The 16229-nt window shown below is 34.6% G+C and overlaps 1 protein-coding gene across 1 annotated transcript in view; it reads right to left on the bottom strand.

The window, feature by feature from the left end:
- LOC110455317 (urease subunit alpha-like) overlaps positions 1-13485 on the bottom strand; it is a 29574-nt gene extending 16089 nt beyond the window's left edge. Inside the window, exons 1-7 of the mRNA XM_021505392.1 lie at positions 13321-13485; positions 12762-12828; positions 7853-7935; positions 7383-7499; positions 2613-2750; positions 2129-2206; positions 357-436 (exon numbers count right to left, since the gene is read on the bottom strand). Of these exons, the coding sequence (XP_021361067.1) occupies positions 357-436; positions 2129-2206; positions 2613-2750; positions 7383-7499; positions 7853-7935; positions 12762-12828; positions 13321-13446 (689 nt within the window). The 5' untranslated portion in view covers positions 13447-13485. The remainder of the gene's footprint in view (positions 1-356; positions 437-2128; positions 2207-2612; positions 2751-7382; positions 7500-7852; positions 7936-12761; positions 12829-13320) is intronic.
- Between the last annotated feature and the right edge of the window lie 2744 nt (positions 13486-16229).

The raw sequence follows: 16229 nt of genomic DNA, 5'->3' as shown, positions 1-16229 counted from the left end.
GACATATTTGACAAAAAAAGTATGAATATATCTTTTGAAATTGAACTTGCAAATTTCAAACTTTCACTTCACAAGATATTGTCTATTAAAAACTTGAAAATAGCGATATTCAAGATAAAGTTTACTGTTTGTTGTTCACGTTTTAATTTTCTCTTTCACAAAAACCACAACAGAGTGAGACGGTAAATGGGAACACTATCAACATGACAAGCATTCGCGCTAAAGAACATGTTTATCGTATGATTGTATAAAGTAAAATAGGCCAGTCGTTTAACCACTGGACCAATCCACCACTTATAATAAAATCATTTATGAACTTTAGTGGAAGCAAGGAACATACATCTATAGTCACTTACTGTTCACCTCCGACCTGTACCAGATTGACAGACTTGGTTTCACCAGGCTCAAATCGGACTGCATTTCCGGCTGGGATGTTCTGAATAAACCCATTACAGTATTAGATATCTCATACAGGTATACATGCACATTTTTAACATAGATCTCAATAATATTGTTTGAAACTATCGCTTGGAATCATAAGCAGCAGGGATATGCCGTGACATCTGCAGCCATATTTACAAAATAACAATAAAATTTGTTTACATGTTATAACACACTGCCCCTTTTGTTCCCGACAGGTTGGAATCCTCGGAGGACGTTTACATGCAGAATGCTTAGTATTCACGTGGTACATCAATCTCTATTTGAATAAGACGTGCACGGGCAAATGTTGATAGATTATGAATATCATTGCACGTGCTGAAGAGGTTTACAATTATAATTTATAATTTCCTGTTTTATTCTTAGCGCTGACGAAATGGCGTTTATTCATTTTACATATCAAAATGAACTAAACCCACATTTTAAAACATGGTTACGATTCTGGAGTAATTGCCTATACTTTTCTAGTGAATTGTTTTTACAAAATCTACATATCTTAAACTCAAAAGCAATAAGCTAAAACGAGTAAAAATCATCGCGCATGATAAAATGCATAATATCTATATGAACGTTCATGAGAAAACAACAGAAAAATATTAAAAAAAATTGTGCAATACTGAAAAAATCCATTTTACTTCCATTGGAACTTCTTATTAGGATACCCCATTTCGGCTGCCCCATGACACAAAGATTTTGTTATATCATGTGCGCCCGATATTGATTGTTGATTATACTAGACAAAGTACGTGGACCTGTACACTTGCAACTTATTGGTGTTTGCTTAATGGTTTTTGTTTTTAGGTTTTTATGAAAAAGAAATGATTAAAAGGATTTTAATACTCGACTTTTTCTAACTTGGCAATTGTGACTTAGTAGTTTATATTGCGGATTTCGACGGTATTTCATGCAAGTTTTAGAATCGGGTGTTCTATGCATTCTGTTCCGCATTTATGCAATTTGGAAACAACCAACATTTTGTTACATTTTGTTTCCAGTTTAAAAATTAATTACACAAAAACAAAATCTGTATTTTGTAGAAACCGTATTATCATAATTTTGATATAATCGTGATATATGCCTACCAGTACTGCTGACGGACAAACTTACAACACAGGGATTGACATGACGGGTGTCGTTGATGAAGTAAAAAACGCTCACCCTCCTTGAACACCTAGTTTTATAAATTTGGAGTTCGAATTTCTTGTTGTTTATTACAAATGCCAAAACAGCCAGAAATGAATTCTGCACTGTGCAATCGAAATGAAGTGAGAAGAATAGCATTTACGCAGAGGGAATCCCAAAGCAAATTATAAGGCTCTGCCGAATAAATAAGTGATTTCGTTTTTAAAATATAAAAGATTAGTATTTGTCCTTTTCTTATATGCTTTTAGCTGCGACAGCCGATGCACAAGTCGGATATTGGCGTTAAAATCAGTGTTGAGGGATCGTTTACGCTGCTGTTGCGTTAGTAACATCTAAGTCACGACCAATATTGAGGCATGGTGTTTTTTAATCAATAAAAACCTCATATGCTTTATATCTGCTTTGTCTTTGTTATTTGGTCACTTACAATACACTTTATATAGCAGCAACTAAAATATATTCAAACAATATTCATACTTAATTAATTATATGAATATGCAAACAAATTAATTATAATTTCAATTCCGCGGTGAATGAAACTTACCAGCCTCATTCCGTACGCAGCCCCTCGGTCAAACGCCAAGTCCTTGTTAACCTCAAGGAAGTGATAATGACTACCAACCTACAAAAACAATCCAAAAATTCCATAAACGATAAAATATCTTTATATGTACACTTCCACAAACGATATACATTGAAAGCATAAAATATAAATGTTCTAAATGATTATCATTATTATGTTTTTTCGTCAAATATCCACACAATACAAATTGAAAATTTAATATTTTGAAATAATTTTCCTTCTGTGGTGAATAAGGCGATGTGGCAATTCTTCGTATATAAACACCAGTTTACCTTATTTCAATGATGTACATCATATATTTAAAAAAAATTATCCGATCTTAAATTGAAAGACTGATGAATAACATTAGTCCTATAAATATCGGCGCAAAGGTATTTATTGTTTTGAAATATTCATTTTTATTAAAGTCATAAATTAACATAAAAATCAAATCAAGTAAACATACCTGAATTGGTCTGTCACAGGTACTGGTTACCTTGATTGTCACAGTCTTACGACCTTTATTGAGTTCAAGGTCGCCAGCAGGAACAAACATTTCGCCAGGAACAACATTAATGGGCGCATCAACAGAATGGTCGGAGGCCTAAAAACCAAATCCGTGACTTAAAACTCACACAAGATTTCGGAATAAGATTCATCAGTTTGGTATGAACAATAAAATCTAAGTTTATTTTGAACACAAACAGGAATTGATATCTTATTTTATGCGTCTGTTTCCTTTGTCAAACAAAGAGTGTAAACTGTTTAAACTCTTTGCTTGACAAAGGAAACAGACGTTTTCAAAAGCTCGGAAAATAGCTTTTTAAGTCCTGTTTTATGTTCAAAACAAACTTAGCCTTAGCACTCAAGACTGTTATTGATCTTAATGCTTAAAACATTGCGTTGCATAATTAATTGTTCTGTTTGTACTTAATCCAAGTTTTTGAAGAGACATTACCAGTTCCGTCATGTTTGTTACCTGTGGCTGTCTTATAATTGATATTATCATTTATTGAGCAGTCACTTACTGGATAGTCACCATAGGTAAGTTGGACCTCTCTTAAATAAACTTTCATTAAAAAGAAATGAGCATTGCAACATAAATACACTTCAACTGTTTTTATAAACAATATGCAATTACAAGTTAGTGGTCAAAAAGTCATACGTAATTTATTCCAAGCGCAACAAATATCTGTGTAGTATTCCAGATGACAGAATGTATACTGTACATCTTTCTACAATTTTCACATTATTTACTGAGTGAAAATATCCAATATTTGAAGGTATTTGGGACGTATTTCGTTATTAATTTTGAGTTTGGTGGAACATAAAAAGAAGGATTTTATAATTTTCACATGTGCAAAAACTGCAGATAATCCTATATCTATTATATATTATTTTTCACAGTGAAATTGGGTGGTAGGGAAATTGCCCCTTTTCTAATAAAGCATCACCCAATGCACTATATCTATAGCATTGCCCGATTCAGAAAGTCTGCATTGGGTGTAAAATAATACCTCCTTCACTTTCGCAAGACAGGATGAAAATAAAATTGTAGAAGCCTAAAATGTGCAATTCGATATCATGCAAATGCATGATCCTTTTACTTCAGGATGTGTGATGTTTTGAGTAATAATTTCATGCCTGGATGCACAGAGGAAGAGCTGTTCCAATAGTTTCAATACGAGAGTCATGGTTGATTGCACAGTTGTGTTCTCTTAGACAAAGGTTATAGAACTGGTTTACATTAACAACCAAATAATAACATGAATATTTTAGTTAGAGATAGGCCTCACACTGTACAATAAGACTGCGTCTTAGGTGCCTCGATATGTCATCTGATATATATATATGTGTGTGTAGTTCAATTTTGTCTTATCACATTAACTTCATCTTCCCTTACATGAGATGTTGTATATGATAGCACCATCCTCGATATCCAGGGGTTAAGCTCACTTTCGCTTTCTACACCCCTGAATATGTCATAGCAAAATCGAAGGCTCAATGTGCAGCACTTTGAAGATGAGACAAGAAAACTAGTTTGGTCCTTTGATGTACATCAAAAAAATATCGCGGTTGCGTAACAGTAAAAATTGACAGGCTTTGAAGTCGGACGTCGCTCCTTTGTATCTTCAAAGGACAAGTATTAGTCTAGTTATTGGTCAGTTTTTTTTCACCCGACACCAATCAAATAGCTAGCCACGTGCCTTCAACTTTGCTATGACATAATCCAGGGATGCAGAGAGCGAAAGTGAGCTTAACCCCTGGATATCGAGGATGATTATAACAATCAAGAATGAGGGCTGGGGTCCTTTCATATATCTTGATTTATACGGGGACTTTGTATATTTAAACGGGAACTGTTCTATATTTTAATCAATAAACGGAATGTTATAATGAATATATTGTATTCAATACATGATTACTATATATGTAAGCCCACACGGCATTGTTCATTCATATTAAACCATACATGAGCTGTCATATATCATACCCAACACAGGCCTGATAAGTATTAACTCACATACGATGTTTTAGATCTTGTTCCATACAGAAGCCATTATGTCTTTACCCATACAAGAATGTAATGTCTTAATCGATGGAAACCGTCACGCCCTAACCCTTTCAGAGGCTGGAATTGTATAAACTATATGATGTTATTATGTCTTAACCTGTATCCTAGCTTGCCTAAATGTATAGAAGTGATCGTAAGCCTTTGTTTTTGTTTCACAATTATAACTATTACTATTATCCATATGTTGTAAAGCGCTTTTACAAATTAAATAAGGGGCTATATAAATGTGGTATACTGTTGTTGTATATTATTATTATTCGAAATGTTATGTCTTAAAGCATCATGAGCTATTTTTTTTATATCTTATACTTTACAGTTCACATCTAGTGAACAAAACGTTCTGCAGTGGTGGCGGTGACGACTTGTCTACTTGTTTATACTTTCCTCCAATGTATAACTGGTCTCGCGCAGTGACTGCTATCCTAGCTCGACAAAGGTCATCCCCGATACTCAAGGGGTTTTGCTCGCTCACTTTTTCTCTCTGTACCACTGGAATATGCTATAGCAAAATTGAAGATTCATTGTGCACCACCTTGGGGATGAGACGAGGAGACTTGTTTGATCCTTTAATGTACATCAAAGAATACGTGGGTCGCGTAATGATAAACTTGACTGGCTATGACTCGCTCCTCTGTAATCTCCAAAGGACAGGTATTAGCTTAGCGATTGGTCAGGTATTACATATCGATACCTATTATACTGACACAAAAGGAATATGTTATGTTATTGAGTACAGTTTACAAAAGAATACATCATTAATAATGTTAAGAATGAAAGTAGTATGTTTTCTTTTGGACATGACTGTGTTTCGCATTAAATGATATACACAAAAGTATTGAATAATCATTCGAAGTATGCCTTTTGCATTTTTGAAATATGATTGACTGATGCCTTACAAAATTCTGTTAACTCTGATGTATTCAGTTCATACGTTATTTTGTCACCAAACAGTAGGTGAAATAATTCAAAGTCTGAATGAGAGTGTAAATATACACTAAAGATAAATTCACACGTATTAATGGCTTGACACCATAACTGATCTCGTAAGTCTTCTGTACAATCACATTGTAAAACTATGTGGGTATATATATCGTTATACATTTTCCACATTTATGACATAATTCAGTTTTTCTGAATGTCTTGGAGATACAATCCATTTCATTATACTATGTATGGCTTCTCTATTTTGAGGAAATTTATTAACAATTTCCACAATATATGAGGAGCCAAATTATTATGAACAAATATAAATCTGCAGAAATCGCGGTCACCACTTATTCTCTCCTTCCATGCTTTTTCTTCATAAAACTGTACATAATGCTTTACTTTTGCTTTCCATGTACTTTTCTCTGGAAATAATCCATTTGATGAACATTCTTGTACTAATTAGTATAAATCATGTTTCTTTAGAACTCTAATTACTCCATTATTATACACACAGGTCCCAATAACTGCCATGAAAATGCGAGTAAAAAACACAAGAAATGATATACAATCTTTCTCCAGGTTACATAATCTTCCAAACAATAACAATTTCTTGGTATCTGTGTATGCTTCTAAACTAAACCACCCCAGAAGGCATGTGCACATATCCGTACGAGTTCTTGTATGAAACCATTGAATTGACTTCAAAATAAAACGTTGTGCTCTTACTAACAATAAAATTTCGGTTTTTTGGAAGACACCATAATTCACACCCATATAGGGCTGAAGCATATACTTTTGATTAAAGTATTTTACTAATCGTTAAAGGATTTAATGCACATGCATGAGAACCACTTTTAATTAAACACATGACACCACTCTTAAGCTTATTACATGCGCGTACTGTACGTTCTATACTATTAAAATTATTGTTCAACATCACACCAATATGTGTTATATCCTAAACTTCTGGAAGAACATGCCCATATAGATATAATTTCGTATTAAGATTTCCCGCCTTTTTTCTAGAGAAATACACTATTTTACTTTTAACTGCAGAAAATGTGAAACGCCACTTTCTACTGCACGCTTCGCACATCTAAAGCATGCATTGTAAGCTTTTAAGTTGTGTACTAACCAGACATAAATTCTTAAGTTGGCAATAAGTACACCCTTTCCACTTTTTTTAATACTGTCTAATAAACTGTTTAGGAATACAAGATACATCTTGGCAGACAACGCACCCCCCCTGTACAATACCTCTCTCCGTACGGATCGATCTTGAATTTAAACCCTTAAATACAACACTACTTTTTACATCTGTGTGTATTACCTTCAAAATATGTCATGTCTCTGAAGTGACACCGAACAAACCATCATGCCATACGGTTTTAAATGCCTTCTTACTATCTAAAAACGCTACATAAACATCTTCTTCTCTTTCTACTATATAATGTATACATTATTGTAGATTAAATGAAATCGCTATGCACCGTCGCACATCACCTTCGGGGCGTAACAACTTACATCCATGATCGAGCACACTAGGTCAGCTCAGTCGCTATATATACATTCACAGCCATATTTATGACAAAACAACGAATGTGAAGTTTTATATGTAAATTATACTGGAGCTATTAACATAAACGACACTGGAAAAGTTACACAAATATTGCTTTATACTCGAAATATGTAAAGAAGCAGAAATCCTTAAGAAGGAACATCGTAATCAAATACCTCGTCTTTCGGAAGATTTTTATCGAACAAATCCATACTGGGAACTGGGAGAAAACTTCCATATAAAGCAAGTTCAAGGTCACCATCTTGTCGACAAATCGGCTTGTGGACTGTCACCTGTAAAATAATCAAATAATTTTCAAATTTGTTTACCATTGGATTGGTACCTAAATTTTATAAGAGCCTGTTCCTTTTCGAATTTGGAAAAAATAACATTATTTGTATTGAATTTGGCAATATCATCCTCAGTTTTGGGTCATTTTGGGAAAACAATGCAGTTTTTAGCTACGGCAAACAGCCTTTATTCAGCAGTAAAACTGAGCAAAACAATCACTGTTTCCCCATGGCTTGTAAAGGATTTAATACAAAAACACGTTATAGGCATGGTTTGTCAAACCACTAGATTTTACAGAATTGGTAAAAAAAAAAAAACGATTCCCAAGTGTTTTCAAATTTGTATATATACACACCAATTTTGTTCCATCATGGAAGGTTCCCTCCACTTGCACATCTCCTATCATGCTTGCTACACCCGGTAACACTTGTCTGTAACCTGAATAATACATACGTTATATGGTATGTTGGTGTTTTTTTACTGTCAAAAAAGCTGTATTAGATAGTGTACTTAGTGGAGGGTACAGTCATATAGGTGCAGATGGTTACGTATATCTAGGAAGTAGCTGAATGAATCCATGATTACATATATATAATCTTAAGTCTCAACTGACCAGCTATGCATGTACAAATAAAATTGATTATGATGGGTTCATGGACCTTATGATAGATGACGTTATAACCCTAGTAACATGGATTGTATTATATACAGATGCTAGCGATATGTATTTGACTCAGCCATGTGAGGAAGGGCAAAATATGTTATCTAACGTTAGGAATGAGATACCACTTTATAACCTGCCGCACAAACTATCTGATACACGAACTAGGTGTTCCACCATAGAGAAAGAAGCATTTGCTATCCATTACTATCCCCAAAATTTGGATCATTTCTTACACAACGCGGAATTCGTAATCAGGACCGATTACAAACCTTTGAAATATTTGTAAGAGGCACCCGTGCAAAACAAGAAAATTCAACTTTGGGCTTTAGGCATAGCCGGATATATAACTGCAGGATAGAGTAACGCAATTCCGAACCAACAATCTGCACAACAAAAGCACTAATGAAAGAATAGGTAATGGTAACACTGGTTCTTTTACACTCGGGGATTCAACACGTGTATGAAAACATTATCTTTAGGAAAATTAATAAAGTTACAATCACCCGTTCAAAATGGTTAGTAAATTTTCTAATAGATCTTGAACCAGACAATATGTTCTTGGATAGACTTTCCCAAGATATAAAGCGAACTGTAATATCTGCAGATCAAGTATTTTAGGCGACATAGGTAGCTGTACACGCAACAATATCTAAGCATCAGTACATAATGCAACCCAATGTTTACTGTCCAATTTCATTGAATACAGGAAATTACACGCTAAAACAAAACGTTCCATACTACCTTTTGTAGGAAAGGCTTTAAGTTTTCTGTTCGGAACAGTGTTGGATAGCGCCTTAAGCGCCATTAGAGGTCAGATAGGGACATTATCATCAAATCAACGAAAGATAAATCATGTCCTTAAGGAAAATCTAACAATTCAAAACATAACACGTACACAGGTTGAGGGCAACAGACGTGGTATCAATAATATTATCGAGAGTTTTACACAATAAAATGCGCGAATATTAACTTTTTCCAATGGGTTGAATCGAAGAGTGGGGAAGTTAAAGGAATGTATGCATATTTTCATTCAACTTGATATGGTTGTGGAAGAAATACGATATAGGCTACAAACCGCAACGTTTTACACAGAAAATTTGCGCATACATACATGCTTGCACTATGACATCTGTCACCTAGCGCTATTTCACCAAACAACTTACAAGAATTGTTGGTCGAATTAGACAACAAATTACCACTAACGCTTAAACTTCCACATAACAATATTACAAACTTAAGGGAATACTATAAATTGTTGACATGTAGTACTATAATGGAAGATGATAAGATCATGATCATAACGTCTTTCCCCCTTTTGGGTATTAATGGGAAATTTGAAATTTTTAAAGCCATTGACTTACTTACTACTGCCGATAAAAATGACTTCCAAATGTGATTCTCATACGAGTACTATGACCGCGAAATACCAACTAGAGGCCTAAGCTGTTTCATTGAATGTTGAAAAAAAAAATATATGTTATACTCAAGAACGATGAAGTGAGTCAGTGTTTCAAACGACGTGTTGATTTTTGTCAGACGCGCAATCCAGTCTATCCCACTAATCTTATCACAATTTGTATAATTGCATTCATAACTCAAGATAATAATAGAATTTCAAACTTCTGCACCACAATTGTAAGGCCTCTTGCTTCAGTACCTTCCACACCACAAGATATCGACCAAGGTATGGTGGTCGTGACTACCGTTAAACCAGCACGGTTTTCCGTAGTTTGTCAAACAGCTGATAGAAAAAAATCAACTAAAACCATACAACCTCCTACTGGAATTATGGAATTATGTCAAACTTGTTCGGCAACTAATGACAGGCTTAGTTTTTTACCTTTCTATGAAACAAAACGTGCATTCAATGATAAAGGGGATTGGGAGAATCTAGTTATGATAATTAATGTGTCTAAAATCAAACTATTGGAGCAATTTCATGACGCCTTACAAAATTTTACGGAAGTCGATCTCCTTAAAAACTTAAAGTAATCAAACAAATTGCATTAGGGACCTATAATCCCCCTTTTTTGTGTTTTTTTCTTTTATTTGCTTTCAGTTTAATGGTGATCACCTTGACACAGCCCATTTTGTGAGTTATACCATCAAGTTAGATATCAAGCGTCTCAGGTAAAGTTGAAATATTGAATAAAACCTAAGTTGTTGCGAACTCCGTCTTTGCGTATTGCAGAGTTATCTTCTCTTGTGAGCAAGTATTGATTGTTACGTCATTGGTTTGTGAGAGTAACGTCATCAATTTTTGGGAAAACGAAGTAATTTTCTCACACAAACCAATGACGTAACAATCAATACCTGCTAACAAGAGAAGATAAATCTGCAATACGCAAAGACGGAATACGGGACCCACGCGACATGTGGTCAGGGCTAAGAAGGATGACCTTAACTGTCGTCGTTAAAATAGCACGATGAGCTAGCTAATGATCATACAAATATCATTAATAGCAAGTTAAGCCATTAATTTTCATTCAAAATTATGAAAAATATCAGTTCGATAATTATGTCAAGCACGTAAATTTTACAAAACATCGTGTGTAAAAAATTATACACTCAAACCAACCAGTTTGATGGTGAAATTTAACTTTTTTACAAACAAACCGACCTGATATTTTCATATTGTTTTAAAAAATAAAAAAATATTACAGCATACATAGAAAATATAAGGTAATTTCAAATGATTTGTTTATATTTACCTATGATATTTAACACCCAATGTGTAGATTTTACTTTTGTGCGCTACCTCATCTTTTCAAGGTGAGACAGTGAATGTTAACACAATCTGGTGGAATCCTATCTTATTCTATGTTATCTAAACACCACCGATGACAAGTCGTTTTCTTATTGAAAATATAAAATATATTTTTGTTGCTTTATCCATTGGAGGAAATAAACATACTACAAAGATATCGTAGAATAATCACTAATGGGATTATGTAATTCTGTCGACGCCTCTTTCCATACGTCTACTCTTTCACAGATGTTTCAACATCACTAATAAATAAAACGTTCGGGATGCCACCTATAAACTTTTACTGCAAAACTAATTTTACATCCAGGTGCCAATTTTTTCCTGACATATTCCAGGGTGCAGAGAACGGAAAGGAGCTTATTTAACCCCTTAAAATTTGTAACTTAAACTGTGGGTCAAGTATATATTTTTATGAACAAATCTTACAGTCGCTCATAATTCCAGCAAACTACAGAGTAAATATCATGACTCCTGGCCTCGTGGTTGTGCAACGGATTTTTATGTACAAACTGAGAACGCGAAACGTATGCTCACACGAACTTTATTGTAGATGAGCTGAAATGGAGTTGTATCAACACTGATTTGATTTGAATTTACGTACTAGGAATACCTGGTCATTCAACATATGATCAGACTACATACCTAAGATGTCCCCTATACATCATATATACCACTTACCTAGAAATTCTCGTCCTCTAGACATTAGATATACCACTTACCTAGAAATTCTCGTCCTCTAGACATCAGATATACCACTTACCTAGACGTCCTCGTCCTCTACACATCAGATATAACTCTTACCTAAAAGTTCTTGTCCTCTACACATCAGATATACCACTTACCTAAAAATTCTTGTCCTCTACACATCATATATACCAATTACCTAGACGTTCTCGTCCTCTAAACATCATATATACCACTTACCTAGAGGTTCTTGTCCTCTACACATCATATATACCTCTTACCTAGACGTTCTCGTCCTCTACACATCAGATATAACCCTTACCTAAAAGTTCTTGTCCTCTACACATCAGATATACCACTTACCTAAAAGGTCTTGTCCTCTACACATCAGATATACCACTTACCTAAAAGGTCTTGTCCTCTACACATCAGATATACCACTTGCCTAAAAGTTCTTGTCCTCTACACATCAGATATACCACTTACCTAAAAGGTCTTGTCCTCTACACATCAGATATACCACTTACCTAAAAGGTCTTGTCCTCTACACATCAGATATACCACTTGCCTAAAAGTTCTTGTCCTCTACACATCAGATATACAACTTACCTAAAAGTTCTTGTCCTCTACACATCAGATATACCACTTACCTAAAAGGTCTTGTCCTCTACACATCAGATATACCACTTACCTAAAAGGTCTTGTCCTCTACACATCAGATATACCACTTACCTAAAAGTTCTTGTCCTCTACACATCATATATACCACTTACCTAGAGGTTCTTGTCCTCTACACATCATATATACCACTTACCTAGACGTTCTCGTCCTCTAAACATCATATATACCACTTACCTAGAGGTTCTCGTCCTCTACACATCAGATATACCACTTACCTAGACGTTCTCGTCCTCTAGACATCAGATATACCGCTTACCCAGAGGTTCTCGTCCTCTAGACATCATAAATACCACTTACCTAAAAGTCCTCATCCACTAGACATCAGATATACCACTTACCTAGAGGTTCTCTTCCTTTAGTGATCAGGTATAATACTTGACTAGAATCCCCTTCCTTTAGCCATTAGATATGCCACATATTAAGAATTTATTGTCCTCCAATCCGCTATACATCAGATAAACTACCTACCTAGAAGCTCCCTTCCTTTAGCCATTAGTTCGGATACAGAATGACCATCTCTAATCATCTCCTGGATCTGTCAGATAAAGAAATTTAAATACAAGATGTCGAACATCAAATAATACGTTGTATATTTTCGAAGGAAAAAATCCTTTGGAAAAAGTAGAGTTTGTTTACTCTTTCAGACAGAAGTCAGGCTTATCTACCTATTACAAACTGATGCAGAGAAACATTCCAGTACAAATAAATTGAAAAGGACACGACACAATGACTCCGCATTCAAAATAACTTTAAAGATTTAAAAACTTCTTTGGAAATTGTGCGATTTATCGAAATTTTGAAAAAGAAAAAAGATACAGTGACCATATTTTCGAAAGGTTGCAAGAATTTCGCGTTGTATCTAGAAGAAATTTCAATCACTCGAAAAATATTTAGAGACATGCCTTTCTATTTCAAATATTTACTCAGACACATGTCATGACTTCAAATACTTGGATATGTCACGCTTACAAAACAATCGGGAAAATAAATCTGACAGAAATGAAGCGGTAACGATAAAATATCATACCTGTGACGCAATAAGGGCCACCGCCTCTGGATGATTGAGTCTGACCCCCCGGGCGAGACGTTTCTGGGCCAGAGATCCAACCTGGAATACCAGCAGGCTCTCCCGTTCCCGTGGAGACAGCTTCATCGTGACGTCAATTCACAAGATCCAAGTTCAGAAGTATATGACAGCTGAAATTAAGCAAATTATGACAATATTGTAATTCCTTGAAATCATGATGACGATTGCCCATGGTGCCAATAAGCTACAGGACTCAATCACACTTAGCTGCGATAACGTAGCTTTCTGACGACGAGATTGTTTTTATAAATGCGTCGGTCGGTGCAGAGAAGGCCGGGTTTTAATATTAGTACTAAATCATACTAAGATATGTTAGTGAGGTTACAATAGACTTAATTAAAACAAGTACTAAACTAATTATAATGGCGGACCATTACAGAATTCCCCTAAACTGCCCCAATAGTCGCAAAGATACATCAGAAAAGGATCAAAATGGCATAAAACACCTTCATTCTAAATTTGAGTGAAATCGAACAATATCTGAATTTCAACGAATCTGAAGCCTCCATGTTGTTGGTATGGCAACGTCACTTTTGCATTTGAATTTGCAGACCCCTAATACCCCTTTATACCAATTTTCATAAAATTAAACAATATATATAAAAAAAAAATCACCAAAATCGAACAATATCTAAATTTCAACCAATCAGAAGCCAGTATATGGCGGCCATTTTGTCAAATGAGAAAACAAATGTCGCAGTTGAGCTTGCAATGCCATATTACACATACATACTTAATTTGAACGAAATCGAACAATAACGGAGTTTCGACCAATCAATAACCAGTAAATGGCAGCCATTTTGTCTAATTAGAAAACGGATGTCATGGTTGAGTTCGCGGTACAATCATACACCTGCATACCAAATTTGGAATGCATTGGAAAATATCTATAAAACATGTAAAATTGGATAGGTGACATTGGTTATCTTTAGCGAACACCTTTAGACATTTTATTTACCCAAAAAATACAAAAAATTATGGCGGCCATTTTGTTGACAATTCGACTTTAGAGCACGTCCTATACCGATAATTTCCTCCAAATTTTATTTTGATGCGCCGAATATAACAAAAGTTATGGCTTAAAATGTTTCAGCCAATCAGAGGCTGTGGCGGCCATCTTGGATGGTAATCGGAAAAAACAAAAAGGTGTTCGCACATCTAAAGGCTATCAGTAATAATCCCTCAAAGTTTGGTGAAGATCCGACTTCCAGTTTCTGAGAAAATGTGTCGGAAACCTTTACGGCGGAAAGTGGAAGAAGAAGAAAGAATAATAATAAGAAGAAGAATCGGAGTAAAAAAATAAGTCCGCAAACGAATTACACTGGTGAAGTGAAACCATAAGTAGAGCTGAACTACTCATTTGATAATGTATCTTCTTTCTTGACACGTTGAAAACTAAATTGTATAGAGAAATATTCCGGCAAGTGCACATCCTTAACGTATACAACATTTAATTCCCATAGCAAGGCGATGCTCCATGTAGAAATTCCTTCAATCGTATGTATGCTCCTTATTTTGATCACCCTTCCGTCACCATAAGATTCATCTTTTGAATTTTATTGAAGCATGCACTTTAACACCCTAAAGAAATCGTGATCATTTCGTGGAATAAATTATAGTCAAAATGACCACTGTATGATACCGCGTATAGCCCACTGGCTACTTGCTATGTATCGTACATTTTCGGTACACAGGTACGCAGGTGTGTCATCAATTAGTGCGTAACGAAATTATGCCAAATCTTTATCTTTAGCGAACACATTTAGACATTTTATATACCAAAAAACTTCAAAAATTCATGGCGAAAAGGGTCGGGTGTTTACGAACTCCTTTTAACGATTAATCACATCTCCAAAACATATTTTTCATTTATACCTTCAAAACATACAAAACAAGTTGACTTCACGTATGGTTACAACAAAAAACTTTCACTATGAATGAAAATAACCTTAGGGTTAGTTTTAAAACTATTCTGTATGGACAATTTATACAACAATGGTATACTGATATTGAAAATTCTTCCCGTGGTCAAACATATGCAATATTTAAACATCAATTTCAGTTTGAAAAAACTTAACTATGCTCAAACAAAAAAATAGAATAACTATCTGTCAAAAGAGACTGGGCGATGGACTAGAACACCACGTGAAGACAGAATCTGTCTGCTTTGTTTTACTGAAGTTGGAAGCGAGTATCATTATTTGTTTATATGCTCAAATGATTATGTAAGTCAAATCTGCAGAAAATATTTAACTATTTATTATACCTCTAATCCATCTGTTCATAAAATGAAAGGATTAATATCAATATGCAACGTTAGAATATTATCAAATATATCGCTGTTCATACAATTACTAGAAAGACAATTAAAAAATAATATGGGAATTTCACACATCAAACTGTATACTTTTGTATGCATATAGATATTACTGATCATTTTGTTAAACCTAACATAATCGTAACTATTTCTATATCGAATAGTTCGTAATTATTATGAAAGATAATTAGTTTTGTGGAAGATGGGAGGTAACTCCACCTCATACTTCTAGTAAGGCATTTATGTAAGATAAGAGTTATCGATCCTGTAATTCGTTCACTTCCGCTAAGACGATAAAAGACAGGTGCATGATATTAAGTTTTCAGAAAGTAATCTTTAAAATTTACTATAAATTTTATATTTGAATTTTGCTTGCATGGTATTTTTGAACTAATGGGTTTTAAGTTTTAATGACGATGTAAGCCAGATTGAAATATATTGCGGCGTATTTAATGAATCATTGAACCGATACATTTTGACCTTGATTGAAGTGGTCTCCATTGAACAGACAGACAACGTGGTCACGCCCCCC

Source organism: Mizuhopecten yessoensis, unplaced genomic scaffold (genome assembly GCF_002113885.1).
Source record: "Mizuhopecten yessoensis strain PY_sf001 unplaced genomic scaffold, ASM211388v2 scaffold8195, whole genome shotgun sequence".
NCBI lineage: Eukaryota > Metazoa > Mollusca > Bivalvia > Pectinida > Pectinidae > Mizuhopecten > Mizuhopecten yessoensis.
Note: the sequence above shows the minus strand (reverse complement) of the source record. Positions and strands in the feature narration are given on the sequence as shown.